This window comes from Aythya ferina, assembly GCF_964211825.1.
Source record: "Aythya ferina genome assembly, chromosome: 1".
Lineage (NCBI taxonomy): Eukaryota > Metazoa > Chordata > Aves > Anseriformes > Anatidae > Aythya > Aythya ferina.
The window spans coordinates 194,778,143-194,798,075 of NC_140296.1; the positions used below are offsets into that span (position 1 = coordinate 194,778,143).

Genomic DNA, 19,933 nt, shown 5'->3' on the forward strand with positions numbered 1-19,933 from the left:
CTCTGATTTCTACTGAGTCACCTTTGGACAAGGAGTGCAAAATTGTAGAGAAAATGTAATGAGTTTGAACTTAATATTAGATAGTCCTGATAATCTGAAGTCTTAATTAATTTGTCTTACTATAAGCAGTAAGACAAATTTTATTTTATCTCATAACCTGAGTAGATTTTTGATCTATCAGGCAATTGGAAATTGCAAACTTAATCTCTTTCTCACTGGGTGCTCATTTTGGTGAAAATTTCTAGAAGGTTTCACAACCAGTCATTGTAGGAGATGTGTTAATTATATTTCATAGGCTAGGGGAAACCTGTTCTAATCCCATTCCACTTTCAATGAAAGCATATATGCAACTATATTTGTACTTATATGTATATACTTGGATTTAATAAAAGTAAATTTGCTGCAATACCAAAATATTAAAAAATACAAAATACACACAGAATCAAAATCAGATTCTCCATTGAATGTTTTTTCCCATGAAGATTATTTTGAAAGTTGTGTGAGTAATCTTCTGCATGACAAAGGACCCTACATAGGAGATATGAGATATGAGGAACATCAATAATTCCCTTTAGACCAGTAAAGATTATTTACTATTGAGGAGAACTTAAAACAAAACAACAAAAACAGCCAACCAACAGCAAAACAAAAAAAAACCAGTATGCAAGTAGCTATCACATATTAATGAATTGAAGTGTGTTTACAAACATAGTTACTGAATGTATATTCATCCTTTTGCTAGTATGAGTGAATTAGAAAGGGAACTGAACTGCAAGTTCTACACCAGCACTCTGCAATAGAAGTATTTTGATCTAGTCACAAAACTATATATCTTGTTACACCACAGTTATTTGTTTCCTTACTGACAATCTAGGAGCTCAGAAAAAAGCCTGTAAATACTTCAGAATTGGTGAATGCTATCTAGAGGCTAGATTTAATCCTCCACTTGCAAAGTTCCAGAGGCATTATTTTTCTTTCCTAAATTTATTGGATTTAGATAAAAAGGTTATTTTCAATGCAAAATTCTATAACTGAATGTTTTCTTAGGTATTACATTGCATTCTAAAACACCATTACCTGTTTTTTATTTCTACTAGTCTTTGACATCAGTATACATTTCCATATATAACCTTTGCAGATTAAAATAGCAAAAAGAAAGTTTTGGAGAATGGGTATCAGGATATTTCCATTTGGGGTTCTTTTTATGACTTCATAATTACAATGATGAATATTTTCTATGTACTTCATAACCCTAAACTGTAAAACTTATGTATTAATACTTTCAGTTTTTGTAAAAAATCTCTGAACTTCCTAGAATTTCTGTATAATTCATTATACAGAAATAGTATAGTTTCTTCATTACTAACACAAACAGCCACAGAAATGATGTTAGAGTTAATGCTCAGGGTGAGAAGCATCATCAGCACTTTGGTCCAGTATGCAAAGCCTTTGGTTTGCAACACACAGAATGTGCCACCTTGGGATGTTGTTGAAGAAATTAGTTTTTATTTTGTGGCAATGTAGCTTGTTTTGATTTAGTTCTTACTTCCCACCCAACATGGAATACCAGGATGGCCAAAGAGTCAAGCTACATCATCTGTCTAGATTTCCTCTTACAGGCAGCTCCAAAGGCTTTCACATATATATACACACTAATACTAGTATATAGAATATAGTATATGGCATATACATGTAGTATACATGCTATACTAAAACCAAACCAAACTAAACCACAACAAAACAAACCAACTGCCCTTAACCAACCAAAAAAACAGTCTTTATTATAATATAATTTAAATATTTAACTTTTCAAATAGAGAAAATGTAAAATTATTACAGAATCAGAGAGTGGCTGATGTTGGAAGGGACCTCTGCGTGTCATCCAGCGCAAACCCCGTGCTCCAGCAGGAACACCTTGAGTGGGTTACGAAGGACCATGTCCTGTTGGCTTTTGAAGATCTCTGGGGAGGGAGAGTCCAAAGGCTCTCTGGACAACCTGCGCAAGAGCTTGGTCACCATCACAGGAAAACAGTGTTTCCTGATGTTCAGGCAGCACAGTTTGTATTTCTGTTTGTGCCCATTGCTTCCTGTCACTGGTCACCAGTGAAAGGCCCTGGTGCCATCCTTTTTGTCCCCTCCTGTCAGTTATTTCTACAAATAGAAGAGATCTTCCCCCACTCCTCCATCCTCCCCCCCCCCCCACCCCCAACCCCGAGTCTCTTCTTCTCCACGCTGAACAGTCCAAACTCTCTCAGCCTTTCCTCATAGGGGAGGTACTCCAGTCCCTTCATCACCTTCATGGACATTTGTTGGACTCTTTCTAGTATGTCCATGTTTCTCTTGTATGTCCATGTTTCTATTTCTGGCGAGCCCAGAACTGGATACAGTGCTCCTGGTATGACCTCACCAGTGCTAAGAAGAAGGGAAGGATCAACTCCCTTGACCTGTTGGCTACACTCAGTACAATGCAACCCAAGACGCTGTTAAACTTCTTTGTGGATAGGGCATATTACATGTGTCCTTAAGTTACAGATCCTTGTTTCCAGTCAAATCAATGACTTCCTGAGCTACAGCAAGCTTTGTACATTCCCTACTACTCCCCCCCCCCCAATTTTCATGTTAGGCTCCCTGCTCCTTTCAGCAGGTTCCTGGATTTAGGCTGCAGATCTCCATCTCTTTGACAAGATCCCTCTTCCATTTGGTAAGATCTCACAGTAATTGGAAATGTCTCTCCATTAGGAGGACCTCAGGGAGGAGTGATCTTCCTTCACAGCAGGAGAACTAACGTGGATGGGGTACTGGGCATTACCCAGGTATTCCTCAGAAGAAGGAAGGTAATGTACACATTTGGAAGAAATCTAACAGTTACTGTCCATTACACTGCTACTCTACTACATGGAAAATACAGATGTAGCTGAATTAAATAAATGATTAGAATAGAATAGAATAGAATAGAATAGAATAGAATAGAATAGAACAGAACAGAACAGAACAGAACAGAACAGAACAGAATAGAATAGAATAGAATAGAATAGAATAGAATAGAATAGAATAGAATAGAATAGAATAGAATAGTTCTGTTGGAAGAGACCTTTAAAGATCACCATGTCCAAATATATGATGTTAACTGTAAATGTCTTTTAAGCCCTTTCATAGCTCACATGCTCTGGTACCTAAAGTGTTTTAGGTCAGGGTTGTGCTTCAATTCAGGTTAAAAAAACGATCATCTTAGAACATGACTCCTTAGAGAACAATTTACACGACCTAAAAAATCTTTTCTGAATTCCTAATTCTTCATTATCTGGTTTCTATACTTTCAGCTCTATTTTAGAACTTTTTTTAAATTTTATTTATTTATTTATTTATTTATTTATTTTAAGCTAGGTGTTTTTCTCCCATTTCTACAAATGAACAAATACTTCCAGGAGAACTCAAGGAAAATACATTCTGAAATGACAAGCTTAGTTGTTGGCACTGGAAATGAAACATATTATAGGACCTGGGTATTAAGGAAACACCTTCCCGTCTACTTTGCCCGTGGACAATTGAATTATCCAGTACTTTTGCTAATAAATAATTGTATAGAAAATCCTAAAGAAATAATGAAATTCAGGTCATTACTAACAATATTAGAAACTCTAGTTAAGTATGTGGCTCCTACAAGAGGCTTAACCTTCACATGGCATGTGGAAGTATCACATAACTTTGAAGTAAATGTGGCTGATGGAAAAAGAAAGAGAAATAAATATGGATTTAAAAAGCAGGAAAAAATGACCTGGCATAGAGTCTCATTGATTTTTTTTTTTTTTTTACAGTTGATCAATTTATATTTTATTACCGATGGCATCTTACTGAGAAAAATAAATAAGCAAGTTAGATTTTAAGAAATTGCACTGCATTTGACCTTTTCACTGTAATGTTGTGCTCTACTGATTATCTGTAATGATTCAAAAACACTGGCAAATTTTGACTGCATTCTTTGCTCTGTTTCAGGAATTTACATTAGCTGCATAAAAATGCTTTCTGTTTGCTTATGTTTTATTAAGTAAGTATTCCACATTGTTTTTTATATCAGTAATGTCATCTGTCTAATGACAATGACCAATCTCTCTGCTATCTGCAAGCTTTACTAGCACTGATTTTATGTTTTCTACAGGATCATCATAAAAAATGTTACATGGGCAAAAGCTAAGAACTTCTCCTGGAGGAATCTCATTAAAAATATATTCCCATTACTGATTTCCTATATAGAATTACATTAAAATATGAAACAGTTAACCAATTTTTCAATTCACTGTAAGCCATAATAATTTTACTTCTTTCAATTTTTAAATAAGGAATGGTGTGTTACATGTAAAGCCTTACAAAACTCCATTTATATAAAAACAAATACATATTATAATCAAACTTTAATGTCATTAAAGAATTGAACATATAATTAATTGGAAATGATCTATTTTCTGCAAGATCATGTTAATAACTACCCTTTTATAAAGCAACTCAGATTACTTTTTATGGCAGCATAAAAGGGATTCCAGGTTCAACTACAGTGCATGAGACAAGTTCCAAATTTGTGATTATATGTATATATCTATTTGAAATACCCTCAGTATTTCTCTGCATACCTCTTGTGAATAGGCAGACACAAATCATGTATCTTTGGCTGGATGGCTGGTCAGCTCGTCAGCCAGATTCCTCTGTAATTAGTGGAACATGATGGGCATCTTCAGAGAACAAGCATCTTAAGCAATGACTAAATAAAATTATATAAGTGATCCTCTTCAGGTACTTATTTTCCATCGCTTAAAACAGGGGAAATTATTTTGACAAATGTAGGCTAGAACTAACCTTTCTGCAGTTAAGGTGCAATTCATCTGATCAAAGGTAAGTAGAAATATAAATACAAAACTTTGGTATGTGCGTTTTAAAAAACTTTAATACTCAACAGGAATGGATAGGCACTTTTAGGGTATTCATTTCAGCTATTTTCAGATTCTTGTACTATCTAAATGGCCTTATAGAGGTGTTTGTTCTCTTCCTCATACAGGGTGTCCTGCTGGCTGCCTGGCTCAGATGCAGAAGAATACTCTGTAGCCATCTACACAGGGTCCCTGATAACAATGGCTGTGGCCATATATGTTGTAAGACAAGTCTGGGAAGAAAGTCTGAAGCATGTAGAATGTAAAACAATTTCAGCTCATTTGGCTTTAAGAACATATGAAAATGTACATTTCACAACAACTTATTATGACTGTTTAAAAAGGGCCATTCTGACTGGAACTGCATATTGCTGTTTTTTCTTTTAAAACAGTAAAGAGCTTAATAAATGTGAGACTGTGGTGTACAGTGAACAAGTTACAAGATCAACCTCTTGCTTAATTAAGATTGACTTTAATGGAAATAATTTTTATAACTGATGGTCAAGAAGTGAATGTTAGCTGGATCAGATTACCTAGCTGTTCCAATTTTACAACCATCCCCACAAACCACTGTAATTTCTTCGGAAGGATGAATAATGATATTGTGAGAATAATTTGCCATGTCAGTGAAGTTTGACATCTGGCCTTATGTCCTTATTCTTTCTGTCTGCATAGATTTTTTTGGAACTTCCACATATATATATGTACACACACACACACACACATTTGTATGGTGTAAACATTTAATACATGTACGGCATAAGACAAGATTATTTCTCTTTCTGAGAAGTACTGTGGAAGAAGTTAAAAATTATCAAGATAGTGACTATGTTTAATCAGAGACCCTCTCCTTCAGCAGTTTGTGCCCCCAGTCTTAAAAAATATGGACAATCATAAAATAATAGAAATGTATAGATGACAAGGGACAAGACAAGACGGAGTTCACCAAGTCCAACTTCATGCTCAAAGCAAAGCTAAGTTCAAACAGTGGGCTGACATTCAAGAATGACAGCTTCTCAAAATTACTGAAATGAAGGAAAATGTAACCAGAATGACAAGCAGAGGTTCAAATAAATGAAGAATAAGGTAAAACATGGAAAGAAGGGCTGAAATTGAAGAGATGACCATTTTCTACACTGCCACATCTGTTGGTTCTCACTGGTCACAGATCAAAGCCCACGGACTTTTCCCCAGACTCTGCCTGGATCGTTCTAGGGCCTACCATTTGTGTAACTGTCCTTCATCTTGGATACACAGTAGAATTTATCTGCCAGTATCTGACTATCTTCTTTTAGTGATTCCTGATATTTATTATCGAGAACATTACATGCTAACATTACAGGCTTAAGAGCTATGTAAAAGAGCAGCTGACCGCACACTATGCAACTAGGATCACATTTACAAATTTTTTTCTTTCTACTTTTTTTTTTCCACTGGTCATTCATTTTTTATTTTATTTTTTTTTTTCATTAGAGAACATTAAGATATCTCCTACGCTACTTCAGAGATACAGTAGTATTTTACTGGGCTAGAGAGGTACTACTTGGCCCTTGATACCTAAAATAATTAAATTTACTGAGAACAAATAATTTAAAATACAGAAATAATTTCACATGGATAGAAAGAAAAAAATGTTGACTTGGTATTGACAAATATATTTATTTAAGGTATTAAATTATATGCATATACTACTATGAAATTTCTCATACGCAGTAAACCTTCCCTATGATGTTTACAGAACCCTGAAGGGGTTAATATACTATTACATCATTATTATATTATATTATTTTTACTCTTTCAGAAAAAAAAAGTATTATTATTATTATTACTATTGTATTCATTATTTCTATTTTTGATATATTACCAACTTTCTGTTGCGGAACAAAACAACTCATTGTGGAAATGGAAATTAATTGATAAAATTAATTTATAGACCATTAAAATATTTTCTCATAAAAAGGTTTTGAATTTATGCTTTTTTCTTACATATAGCATATTTTTCTAATTATGACTCGATCTTTAGAATTCTTCACTGCCTAGAACATATGAAATGCAATAAAAATTACTTACATTAGATAAAAAAATCTAAAATGACTATTAAATATAATTTATTTATAACTGAAACATTAAAAATAAGGTGATCTTATGAATGTGCACGAAGAAAGATTATCTTCTTTTAGCTCATGGTAATAAAAGGTACAAAATAAATAAAAGTCAAGATTTTTCTCATTTACCAAATGGGAAAACTACACAGCATGTTTCTTATACACTGAAATACTGTTCCGAGTTATGACAAATATGTCTTTGGAAAGTAATTTGTTTTCTTTAGAAATATGTTTTGACACACTTGGGAGTCAACTTTGAGAGTTTGTGTCTGACAGCTTTGGCTTCCATGTCATTCTTATATTGTAATCTGAAGGTGACACAGCAAAGGGGTATGTATCCTGGTGTTGTTTTTGATTGTGGTTGAATTATGAGTCACCCAAAGGCTTTCTGAGAAGGGCAGTGTTGTATTTAATAAATGTATGCTCTTGACTTGTAAAAAATAAAGAAGTTGAGCAGTACTCATAGAGGGCAAGTGTAACCATATTAAAGCCTTTCAATAACATTAAAAAAAAATAGCTTAAAGAATTGCACAGGGAAAAAAACCATCTCATCTAGAAGACTAATTTGTTTCTGCAGTTTCACTTGATGACAGGCAAATTGTAGAAGCCAAGAGAGTTTTGTGGCTTATGTAAATTGTTTAGGTAGTGCCTGAAAATCACACCTTCCCATCTTCCCAGTGCTGTGTCTCATGTCTGTAGCACAATAGATAATGTACTCACTTGTTTCATAGTGTATTAGCTTACTTTATTACTATAAAATACAATGTCTACACAATGTACTTTGACAACAGATTTGGAAACCCAACAAATGTCATTTAATAGGACATTACATTATACTGAACCGACAGAAACATTGTTCAACACATTTAGACTAAATTTTAGACATGCCTCAGTACACAAGCATATGTTGTATGGTAGTATTTAGAGTCAAGCTCTGTAGTTTTTCCTCCTTAGACTGAGATCTCCCAGATCTCCTCTGAAGAAGTCTAGGATCACTCAGAGCCTAGACTATGGGCAATTAGGAAAAACAAGTTTCTTCATGCACCAGAATTTCAGTTGATTCTCCCATGTACCATGCTTAGGAGGTATCTAACTACAAAAGATGCCATTTTTCAACAAGACACATACAAACTGGTTAGTTTTCTTATACTACTGCTTGCAAGAACAGAAGAAAATCTTCTCTGGCATGGCCAGATTCCAGTGTAGTCAAGCCAAAACCTCTTTTTCTCTCAAACAATTTGTTTTTCAATTCATATTTATTTATTCACTAATATCAGTAAGACTGAAATCAGTTTGCAATGCTGCCAATAGAGCTCTTGTGTTCTACCAGTAAAGCAGGCTGCAGCTACCAGACACAAATGTACTCTGTGGTCCCCAGCAGACAGAAGTAGTTGCCTGTTCTGAAGGCAGAGTTCCTGAAGCTCTGCTCAAAGCCAAGATGCATGGCAAGTCTCCGTGTAGACCTAATGATGATGTGTGACCTAATGATGGTGATGTGTATTGTAGCCGTGGGCATCTTGTGCATAAGGACTTCATGGCAAAATAGCCATTGGAGCAATGGCAGTTAGCTGTTTATGAAATGCCATGATGAGAATCTATGTCTATAAAGTATTCTTTTTGCTATGAGATTCTCTTAAGGGACCTATTACTCCTCTCAAGTGTGCAAACTAACCTCTGTTAATGTCAACAAGAGTTAGGCACACACATCCCTAGGATAACTGTCCCCATAAGTTTTAATGGAAGCACTGTTCAGATTTAGTACAGACCATATAAGCCTACATTAGAAAACAGTACAACTGATAATAAAAGTACTTCTGAAACAAAATGCTTACTAATAGTCATTAAAAACCTCCTGTGCAATATATGCCAGAAAGATTTATCTAATGGTTTGCAAAATTATCCACAAATGTACCACACAGTGCACGCACATTAATAAGAAAGAAGCAGCAAAACTATAACACTATGACTTTGAAATGCAATTTCAATGCAATTAATACTATTTCCATTAATACAGTGTGTTACTAACTGTTATTGATACTTTTTTTTTTTTTCTCCCAGAAATATGTAAACAAATGCACACTGTTTCACTGCTAATCAAAACTATACAAGAAAATATGTTGAAGTCTCATTAGAGCAAATTTTACGGTAGCTGTTCTCTATCCATGACTCCCTCTGTTCAGATTTATCTTTCTCTGTGCTACTGAGATGTTACCACTTCTCTCACTAACAAGATTTAGTTTGATTTCCTTCATAAACTAGGCTATATGTAACTATTTTTAGTTTACCTGCTATAACATGTAAAATATTTATTAAACCAGATTGAATACTAGATAATTGCATCAAGATGCTTAAAAATATTTCAAGCTATTCAAAAGTATAAAACAATCTTGATGTGTAGGACAAAAAGTATGTAAAAAATCTGTTGGTTATTAAGAGAGTACATGTTCTTACAGATAAAAATATGATACTCTGTAAGATGAGACATGCCTTGTAAAAACAAAGCTGGAAGTGAAAGCAATGTTTCCCATGTCATGTTATGTTAATATAACAGCAGTATTTCTTGAATGGTAACAGTATTTTCTAAAGGTCTTTCAAAAACGTTAGTTCTGAAATTAACATAGAAAAGAAAAATGCTCCTCTCACAGGGCTGTAATGAAATTACTTTGCACAAAATTTCAATTTCTATGTAGGGAAGGTTGGAAGGGACAAGTGGCCAAAGCTGGGCGGAAAGAAGAGCAATATGACATCTAATAGCAAAGTCAATGAAGTGGACCATGTAACATGACTCATCATGGTTTTGATCATAAAGTATTTGACATTGCTAGCTAAGAACAGCAACAAAAATGAGCAAAGAAATGAATCAACTCCAAACCCAACAAGAGAAGGATACTTTTACAGAGTGATCATGCTGAGGAAACTGTTGAATTTATGATGTCATATGAAAGAATATAATTGCGAGATGGAAAGAAAAAACATCAGCCATGAACCTTTGTTTTCCATCAGTTTTAAAGACAAAGTATCCAGGATCAGCAGAGCATCTTGCAGAGGGATTGCAAGGCAAAATGGGGTGATGAATTAAAAGCAGAAAATTAAAATAGGATATTTTAGCAACATGTTGTATAGAAGTTTACGTCACTGGCTTCTAGTTGCCAGTGATGCACGCAGTTAACTTCTAGATTCACATGCGTCAGTTTGAATGGTTAAGATGTTTACTTCTGGGTTCACATGCACATTCCCTCTGCAGGATCAAACTTCCCTTAAACTCACAAACAAGAGATACATGTGCCATTTTAGAACACAGCACGACCAAAAATGCAGTTATTATCAAATGGATCTCAGTCTCTCTAAACTTCAAAACTCTCTTAAAAAACAGGAGAATAGGGATCAAGAGCAAATGTACAGTTGGAGTAACAGTCTGGAGAGGGAAGAAGCAGGAGTGCTGTAAGACATTGTATCTCACAATATCTCTGGTTAGAGGCAACGGAAAGAACCATAACTTCATGAACAAACCAAGTATGAACAGACTGCTATTAATGCAAATGTAGTATTCCTGCAAAGCAACAAAACCAAGACTGGGTTGCTTTAGGGAGAAACTGCAGGGAAAAATGCAACCAATGACTCAGGAATCTAAAAGAGAAGAACTAAATAGGATAATAGAAAATATCTGTAAGTCCCCAAACAAACATCTACACCATTACCCTAATAATTTAATATCTTCAAGCCCTCAGTACTGTTCAATAGAATGTCTTTATCTGGGGATGAGCAAGCCATGAGATACAGGTCTCATGTTTGCACCAGGCACTCTCCTAACATTTTGAATGAAGAATTGCAAGAACAGAGTCAAAGCTCTACAGACCTCAGTGGTAGATTGAGATCTTGGAATGAGGAGAAATATCTGGACAGACTAGTGTTAGCAGGGAGATAGTGATGTCTGTGCAGCTTTATCTTGTGAAGCACTTCCAAGAGAGAGAAGAATCATGAGCTTTCCTGACCAGTCATCTTATAGAAAGCATGAACAAAAACCAACCAAACAAAAACAAAAACAAACAAACAAACAAACAAACAAGCAGACAAAACCAAAACCAAAACCAAAACTAAAACCAAACAACTTTAATTTTTATGATAGAGAGGTAAATTTGAGGATTGATCCAGAGAAAGGGCATTCAGGATTTAATATTTCTTCCATTGAAGTCTCAAATTTCTGGTTGTTTTGAGAATTGCTGATGCTGCATGTGATGTACTGGTATCTGCTATCAATCTGGAGGAATTATAAGCTTCTACAAGGATTTGTACAAAATCTGAGAAAGATACCTGGTCATTCTTTCATTCTCACAGTTTACATCTGCGTAAGAAAACCTTGCCTCCTCATTTTGATTGTTTGTACATCATGTGTGGCCTATGCTATCTCCCTTATCCTGTCAAGGTGAAACTGGCTGCTGGTTTATTCCAGTCCTGTGCCAGGACTGGACTAACTACGAAGCAGGACAGTACATCAGTACTCTGGCTGCATTTCATATTAATCACCTCAATTTCTCAGAGCCTATTTGGATTCACCCATTAAAAAGTAGCTGTCTGATGTAGGAACTTTGCCAGGCTTGTACTTGGTGCATTTTGTTCTAATATTTCACTCCCAGTGCTTTTTCAGGAGTTGCCATAGCTTCAAGCATTAGTCCTGGGTTGTCTTCCAATTTCCTTAACAACAGCATCTCAGACACAGTCTTGATAGTTCTCCTTTTGATTGTGTCAGTTTGTTTTTAGATACAAACAATTTTTTGTCTGCTATCTATAGATTCATATATTTCAAAGCTATCTTCAAACGAGATAGTATATGTCAGATATTTGGATAGCTCATTTTGTTCAACATGCAAAAAACAATTTTTTATATCCTAACTAGTGAATAGTATGCACTCTATAAATTTGTTACATATTGCTTCAACAATCATTCTGCCTAGTTTTTTTTTCTTTCTTTTTTTTTTTTTTTTCTTTTTCTTGAGTAGTTCTGAAGTAATGCAGAGTTTCTGCTCTATATAGAAAGACTAATATTTCAGTCTTTAAGTACTTCAATGGTCAAGCAACGGAACACGCTTCCTAGAGAGGTAGAGGCCCCATGCCTGTCAGTATTCAAGAGGCATTGGGATAATGCCCTCAATAATATGCTTTAACTTGGGGTTAGCTCTGAAGTGGTCAGATGGTTGGATTTGATTATCTTCTCAGGTCCCTTCCAACCGAGCTATTCTATTCTATTCTATTCTATTCTATTCTATTCTATTCTATTCTATTCTATTCTATTCTATTCTATTCTATTCTATTCTATTCTATTCGAAAGCTCTTCCACACTATTTCAGCAGCCTATTCTTAATGCAGACTGCTGCAGAAACTGTGTATTAACTGTGAAGTCTGAAACAAAGCTGGAAAGTGGCAAATCTGTTTGGGTAGCAAAATGCTTTCATATCTTTTTCTCTTTTTCTTCCCATTCTTCTCTACTTTTCATTTTTTAATTAAGCATTTTTTCCCCAACATCTTTTCCTGTCCTTCCTTATCTTTTTTCCTAGTATGAACACTTATTTCAGCTTATAATAATCAATGAAAACTATATGGCTGATCAGCAAAAACAGATGCAAAGAAACTGAAGCAAACAGCACATGTATTTAACATAGAATCTAACTAACAAACGGAAAGAATGTAAGCTCTCTAGCCATAGAGTATCATAGCCTTCACTTAAACAAATATTGTTCTTAGACATACTATGTATCATTTCCCTTATTTATCTACCTACCTATTTATTTATTTATTTTTAATGAACAGTTATATTACTAGTTCTGCCTTAGAAATTGTAAAATGAGTACAATAACAATTTGGTGGGACTTTCTGCAGTGGGTCAAACACTAGACTGTATCACATGACAGCTCTCTGCTTCAGATAGTCAAGATAGTTCAGATAGTCACTTTTGTGACCTCTTCACATTTGAGTACAGCCATCCCTCCATCTTTTTTAAACATGCAGACCTTTCTTTTCTTGTATGTGCAGACCTCCTAAGCTTGAGGGAAAAAGGCTTTTTAAATTTTGTATTATGCATATGGGTCAACATTCTTTACTGTATAAGATTTATTTTTTTCCAGTAGCAAGAATATAACTCAGCCAGTGTTGATCTGATTTGTGTCTGCAATGTAGATAAGATGGCTGGATGACAGAGAAATTAAGTCATTTACAAAAATGGATTTGCCACAGTAAACTATACAGTCAGGTCGTATTCATATCAGAGACAGAACACATTACAAGGCAATGAACAATGTTATGCAAAACACGGTCTCCCTCTTCCACAAGCAGGAACACTTCTTTGGCATTAATTTTAAAAATGAGATGCTAAAGACATGATGCATAGGATAATGATAGAAAGGGATAGTATTATTCAATTGTCGTTACACATTAAAGGGAAAAAAAAATGGACACATGAGTAATGAGGATGTATACCTTGCTTCACCAGTGTCATCTATTAAGTATTTTAGAATCATAGCAGGTTTCTCCAAGTACTAGATTTTTATTTTTTATTTTTTATTTTGTATTCAGATTATCTCACATGACCAAACCATATAATCTGTTTCTTATTCAATTTATGTGGGGTAGACATTGACATGTGATCTAGTCATCCTCAGTTTCCCTTATAGTCAGTTAAACAGAATATCTGCTTTGAGGATACAGCTGACTTATGTGAAATTTCTATATTGAAACAACATGAATTACCCTAAAAGGCCTATTTCTATCCAGTGACTATAAAAGGAGATGTGATGACTAGCATAGACACAATTACCTACATTATACATGTAGATGTATATTTTGATTCTGTGATTCTGTGATATTTGGTCACATTAATTCATCCCCTTTTCTTAAGTATTTGTGACAAACTGTTATCCTAAAACAGTTCTCCTATGACTCAGTGATCTTTGTAGATCACTCTGTACTTTTTCAGTTTTCTTTTGAATCACTCAAACTAACAAGCCTCTGCTTTTTCGTTAAGGAGACTATTTCTGAGTCTAACAATCTGAAATATACAAGAGATATTCCTTATTTCTGATGTACAGTAATTTAGTATGGTAAATTTAAACTTTAATTTGTTCTGTGTTATCCCATTAAGTTTCATTATTCTGTAATGCTTTCAATCAGTTCCTCTAGTCGTAGTGAACAAAACATATGATGTTTTCACCACATTCTTTAAAAAACAACGAACTAAGCAATGTCCAGTCCAACAACAGAGGGTTAGGACTCAGGAACACGTTACTTCATTTGGGCCTTGTATTTTGTGTCAGCTGAGATACTGTAACTATCTGTACCTCTGTTTTTCGCCTGATGGTGAAAGGCAAGATTGTGTAAATTTACTCATTTATTTATTTATGACAGTTGAGCTCAGAGCAGTATCTCTTATCTGCAAGTGATGTTTAGAAAATCACCACAGCTTAGTTATTGTACCAGAAATTGTTAAACCAGCGTGCTCATCCACTTATTTTGATTACAAGTTTGTGCTTTAAGAAGAAATTAAGAAATTCTCTTGAAAAAGAGGAATTACAATCACGGGCATATGTTGCTGCTTCAGTTTATTTTATTTATTTATTTATTTATTTATTTATTTTTTGCTACTGTCCAGCACTGTTTGCTGAAATATCTATTTTGCTGTCTATTATCACCCAGGCTTGTTCAGCATACTCGATTTCACACTCCACTTCTCTCTGAAGATTGGTGTTCTGAATTGTTTTCCTCTTAGCATTTTTCAAAATAAAATCCCATCTTTTGAGGTAACATTAACCCTTTATTCACTTTATTGCTAAATGATTCTCCCTAATTTGTCAACACCATCAGAAAAAAAAAAATGCAGCTTACTCCATTTTTCTAGATTCTTAATATATGTAAAATAAAACCAGATTTAATATCAACTATTATAACACCTCTACAATAATTAACTTTCTCCTAGTTTATATACTAATATGACACCAATTGGTTTAATTACAAAGAAATATCAGATACTGTCTCCTGTAAATCATTCTTTTACATATAGCTATAAAAATACTTTATTAACTATGTGAAGCTACAGATATTTTGTCACTTTATGTTTATATTACCAGATTGTTATATGTTTTTTTAATGACAAACATTTGGCATATGCAGACACTAAAGGTTCACTTTCCAAAAGGTATTCTTCAGAAGGAAAGTAATAAGTATTTCTGTATAGAAACATTCTTTTTTTTTTTTTTTTTCTTTTGAAGCACGAAGTAACATACATTCAGTGACATGAATGCCTTTAGAAGAATAAAGTTCTTTAATCAAAGAAATTTCATCTTATCATTTCATATAATTGCAAATTGTGATAGATGCTCATCACAAAGAAAATTTGTTTGCCTTGAATGTTGAAAGCTATGAAATTACTTATCACTGTCAAGGTGTTAAGACTTCTGACACTATTGCTTTCTTACAGATAAGTCTTGACTTTGCCCCTCCAGAAATGTGTATTAATGCTTACTGCACCAGGTTATTCAAAAAAAAAAAAAAAAAAAAAAAAAAAAAAAAAAAGTTGCTAGAAGATATTTTGTTTTTAAAGCAGAGAAAAATATACCACAATCTTTGTTGTCCAGAAAGAAACAAAACAACTACGGTACAATACTTTTACAATGAAGGAAAAAGACACAAAATAGCTTATTGAGACCAGTAATCTTGTAAAGGGCTAAAAGATTGCTCTGATTTGGTCTACCTTAATTATGCAATATATAAAATTACATCTAAAGCTTGCACCACTGGTTTGGGACAATAAGAGCTTGCTGCAGGCATCATACAAAATATTAAGGGGTGAAAGACCCTGAAATGCTCTAGTTTTACCCTTATACAGAGAAGGGAATGTTGACACTCAAAACACAAACAGGCATGTACACAACCATTACATTTTGCCTAGAATACTTAATTGCAGACATGCTTTTCCAGAACCAATGGTGTTACCTCCAACAACATGGAAATTAATTTCCAATCTAGCACACAAGGATGTAGTGAATATATGGATGTCTTATGGTTTAGAACCTTTTACAAACATTTTTGCAATTGTACAGACTTTCCAAACTTACCTCCTCTATGGATAATCAAAGAAGTTTCACTTCCAACAGGACATTCTTTAAGTATATCCACTACTTCTGCATGGCTCAGGTTCTGTACATTCTGCTGGTTGATCTCAACAATGAGGTCACCTTCACACAAACCAGGACATCCCTGAATGTCTAGAATTTGCTTCACCCTCTGTCCTGTAGGACTGTCTGCTATAGTGAAGCCAAAGCCCTGGGCCCCTTTCACAATGGTTAAGGTCATGAGTTCAGCTTGGGTGGCCCCAGAAGAAGCCATTGATACATTATCATCATGGGCAGGTGGTGGGAATGTGCTATCAAGCTGACTATCTGCTGGAATGGAGTGCAAGGAGTGTGGTGGTCGATCTGTTACGTCTGGAACAGACTGAGAAGTCCTAGAAATGTATTCCAAATAAGTTTCATAGTTATGTCTTCCATTTACCACTACCGGAGGCCTCTCCATTACTGCAAGGGGTGGCACCATGCTGTTGGCAGGATCTTCAGGATCAAAGGGCAAAGGGTATCCACGACATAGCACCAAGTTGACACTCTGACCAATAGGAACAGACTGGAAGAGTTTGACTACATCTGCGTGAGTATGTCCAAGGACACAAACTTCATTAATATAGACAATGACATCACCTAGAAAGAGAAGAAAACATAGTGACAACATGAGACAACTTCAGTCACTGTATGCAGTGCATTTTTTTTTAATGAGATAGAACTCTACTAAAAATAAAATAAATTAGATCACCATGCTGACTTAAATAGAGAAGACAACAAAATTAAAATTTGTCTGCCAAACAATGTAATACAGGTAAACAATGACAGTTCTATTTCTTTTCTGTGGAAGTTCACATGGAGAATTAAGTCAGATCCAGCAATATACCTTTTCTGAACATATCTTCCCTATTTTTTCAGATCCTTGCAGTGCAGTCCACATTTTTGTATAGTACATGTTATCTTTTCATAAGATAAAATGAACGTTTATTTGGAGGGCTTGTTACCAAAAAAATGTCACTGTTTGGTGAAAAATAAAATAAAATAATAAAAAAAAACAAAACAGGAAGAAAATAGTAAGTTCTTATAGACTTAAGTATCAATGAACAGGGAAGAAAGATTGTTCTAACATGATACTTTTTGCACTGAACATGATATTGACAGTTTCCTATTAAATGTTCTTACTTGCCATCAGACATTCATGACTACTACAGTAATTTTCTATTCTAGACATGAACTGAACCACATCTTCCATATTTTAGAGATGTTTGGTGGTATTTTGTTGTAGCCATGATGGTTTAAGAACAGTGACAGGACAAATTTTGTAGGTATGTATAATACCTTTTTATTAGACAAATTGTTATAGTTGGAGTAATCTATTACAAGTGCCTGAAAGACAGCTTAATGTCTCCAACTAAACCAGTTGGTCAAATAAAAATAAAGATGCTACCTCTGCTTTCAAATCTTGTTGCTGATATTGTACAGAACTACCAGACAGAGCATGCATGAAAGCAAAATACTTCAAATCAACAGACTGCTTGTGAGTCTCCATGTTACTCATGCACTAAACATATTCTGTTACTGAAAAGAACAGAAAAAAAATCAAGTTCCTTCTTGTTATTAGATGGACCTTTATATTCATAGACATAAATAATTTTTAGGGTAATGTTAAAATGCATATTAAAATAAAAATGAGTAATCGATGCAAATTATTTTCAAAATAGCTTTATGACCCCACAGTTTGTTTTCACTTTAATAAAATATTTACATTTTTCTAACAAAAAAAAGAGGGAAGTTTGGTTAGAGAAGTCTGCAAGTTAAACTATTTTTCTAAGTGAGGATAATCTCCTTATCCTACCATTAATTAGGAAGAAAAAATAATTTATAGAGACAACACAGTGAGGTGTCTACAAGGTACACTGTTCAATAATTGACTTATCACAACATAATGTTTTTTAACGGTATTTCAAAATTCAGTAATAAAATGAGAATGATTTAGGGAGGAGGTGGTTTTGTGTGGAATTGCTTCAAGTGTATTTATGAAATTATGTCTTTCAAGTACTTCAATCAAAAGATCTAATCAAGCAAACTGAGGAAAAAAAAGAGCGTCATCAAGATGCCAGTGCAGGAAAAGGCAAAGGCTGTTTCTATGTGAAAATGAAATGGTCAATTCCCACACGATCAGACGATCTAACAGCCTGACAGTAATTAATTGCACATACACAAATTGTGATTCATAGAAAGATTTCTTCAGAGGGTGTCTAGGGAAAAATGCTAACAGAATTTGTTTAAATGTTTATGAATATTATTCACAAAAACATTAGGAGCTGCATATACCGTTTTAAATGTGTCATAAATATATGTCAAACTATAAGCAAAAGCAATAAGTTCATTTCATAGGTAGTGCTCCAATGCTTCTGTCTCAAGCAACTGATGCTATAAAAACAATTTTTGAAAGTTGAGATTTAAAAGAGAGAAGAAATTCACTGTACTAAATTATAATGGTAACAACTGCAATTCATTATGATGTGATCATGCCCTGCTATAGAAAGATCTTACCTGCATTCTCATCCCTGGGTTCCGCATTAGCAGTGGGGCTGACATTGCTCATAATAGGACAGATATGGCTGAACTGAGACCTCTTCAATACATGCTCCTATTTCAGTAGCTTATGCCTTAACAGTACCCTTGCAACTTTCTAATCCATGCTGTCTTTATTTCCCTGAGTGCTGGCAATGCAGATATGTGGTGGGAGGAGAGCAATCTGTTTGTTCATCCTCTCTTGCAATAGTTAAGCAGAGTGTGAAAGGATTAATGCATTTATTGTGTAGGGCAAGGATAACATTGTTGGTTTTCACCCCTTCACTTTATGCCTTGGTACAGCATTATTTGTGTTCTAAAACTTAAACTAGTATGTTTTTAATAAATCAGAAAAACAGACAAACTAATTGATGTTACAATCATTGTGACATAATGATCCTGAAGGTTCCTTCTAACCTTAATGATTCTATGATTACAACAGCTGTAATAGAGAAAAAAAATGAGCTAGTACACAAACAGCATATTCAGAAAATATATAGGCCAAGTAGCCCTTTCCCCATCACTGAACAGGCAAAAATAAGCATTAGAAGGTCTTGGGTAAGAACTACTTCGAATAATGAACCAGTATTATCCTTCATGAGACAGCAGAAAATACTTCAGCATTTTCTATATCAACATTTTAAAAGACATTTTTTGCTTGCTGAGGTTTAATGTGAATAGGATACCTCGGCACACTCTGAAGCTGTAACTCATAGTTGAACTGTATGAGACCCATAATACTACAGTGTCATATAGAGAACATATGGCTGAAGGTTAAGAGGGATGAAGAGAAAGGCATAAGTTACTAAGTTCAAGTCAATGAAGAAGTAGCAATGGTGTTAAATGGGGGAGAAGCTGAGTTTCAGATCATGAGACAAGAAGGAATAAAAGGGGTTAATTTCAGAAATTGTTCAAATATATCTCTGGACTGTAGGAGTTTTTCCATGTCTAACTCTGTTTTCAGGCTGAGAATTTCTTATTACTGACAGAGAGAGAAGTACCCAGAATTTGGTAGGAAGAGAGAGATAAGTTAAGAGCATTACAGAGCCAGCGCCATGATAATGTGAAGTTCAAAACTTCTCTACTTTTGGAAAGCTTCCTCAAAGGTTTCTGTAGCATTTTTTCTGCCTGTTACCTTCTGCTGCTTCTAATAATAATGGGTGCATATGGACAAGCATAATAGCTATCCCCTTTATAATTTTTGACTGACTTTTTAAGCAAGACATAGTCTGCC

General features: G+C 34.5%; 1 protein-coding gene across 10 annotated transcripts in view; it reads right to left on the reverse strand.

The window, feature by feature from the left end:
• The window catches only part of MAGI2 (membrane associated guanylate kinase, WW and PDZ domain containing 2), a 768,619-nt gene that overhangs the window by 107,126 nt on the left and 641,560 nt on the right, over nucleotides 1–19,933 (reverse strand). For all 10 annotated transcript variants that reach the window (XM_084532022.1, XM_084532020.1, XM_084532025.1 and 7 more), the window contains one exon: nucleotides 16,126–16,761. In XM_084532022.1, the coding sequence (XP_084388148.1) occupies nucleotides 16,126–16,761 (636 nt within the window). The remainder of the gene's footprint in view (nucleotides 1–16,125; nucleotides 16,762–19,933) is intronic.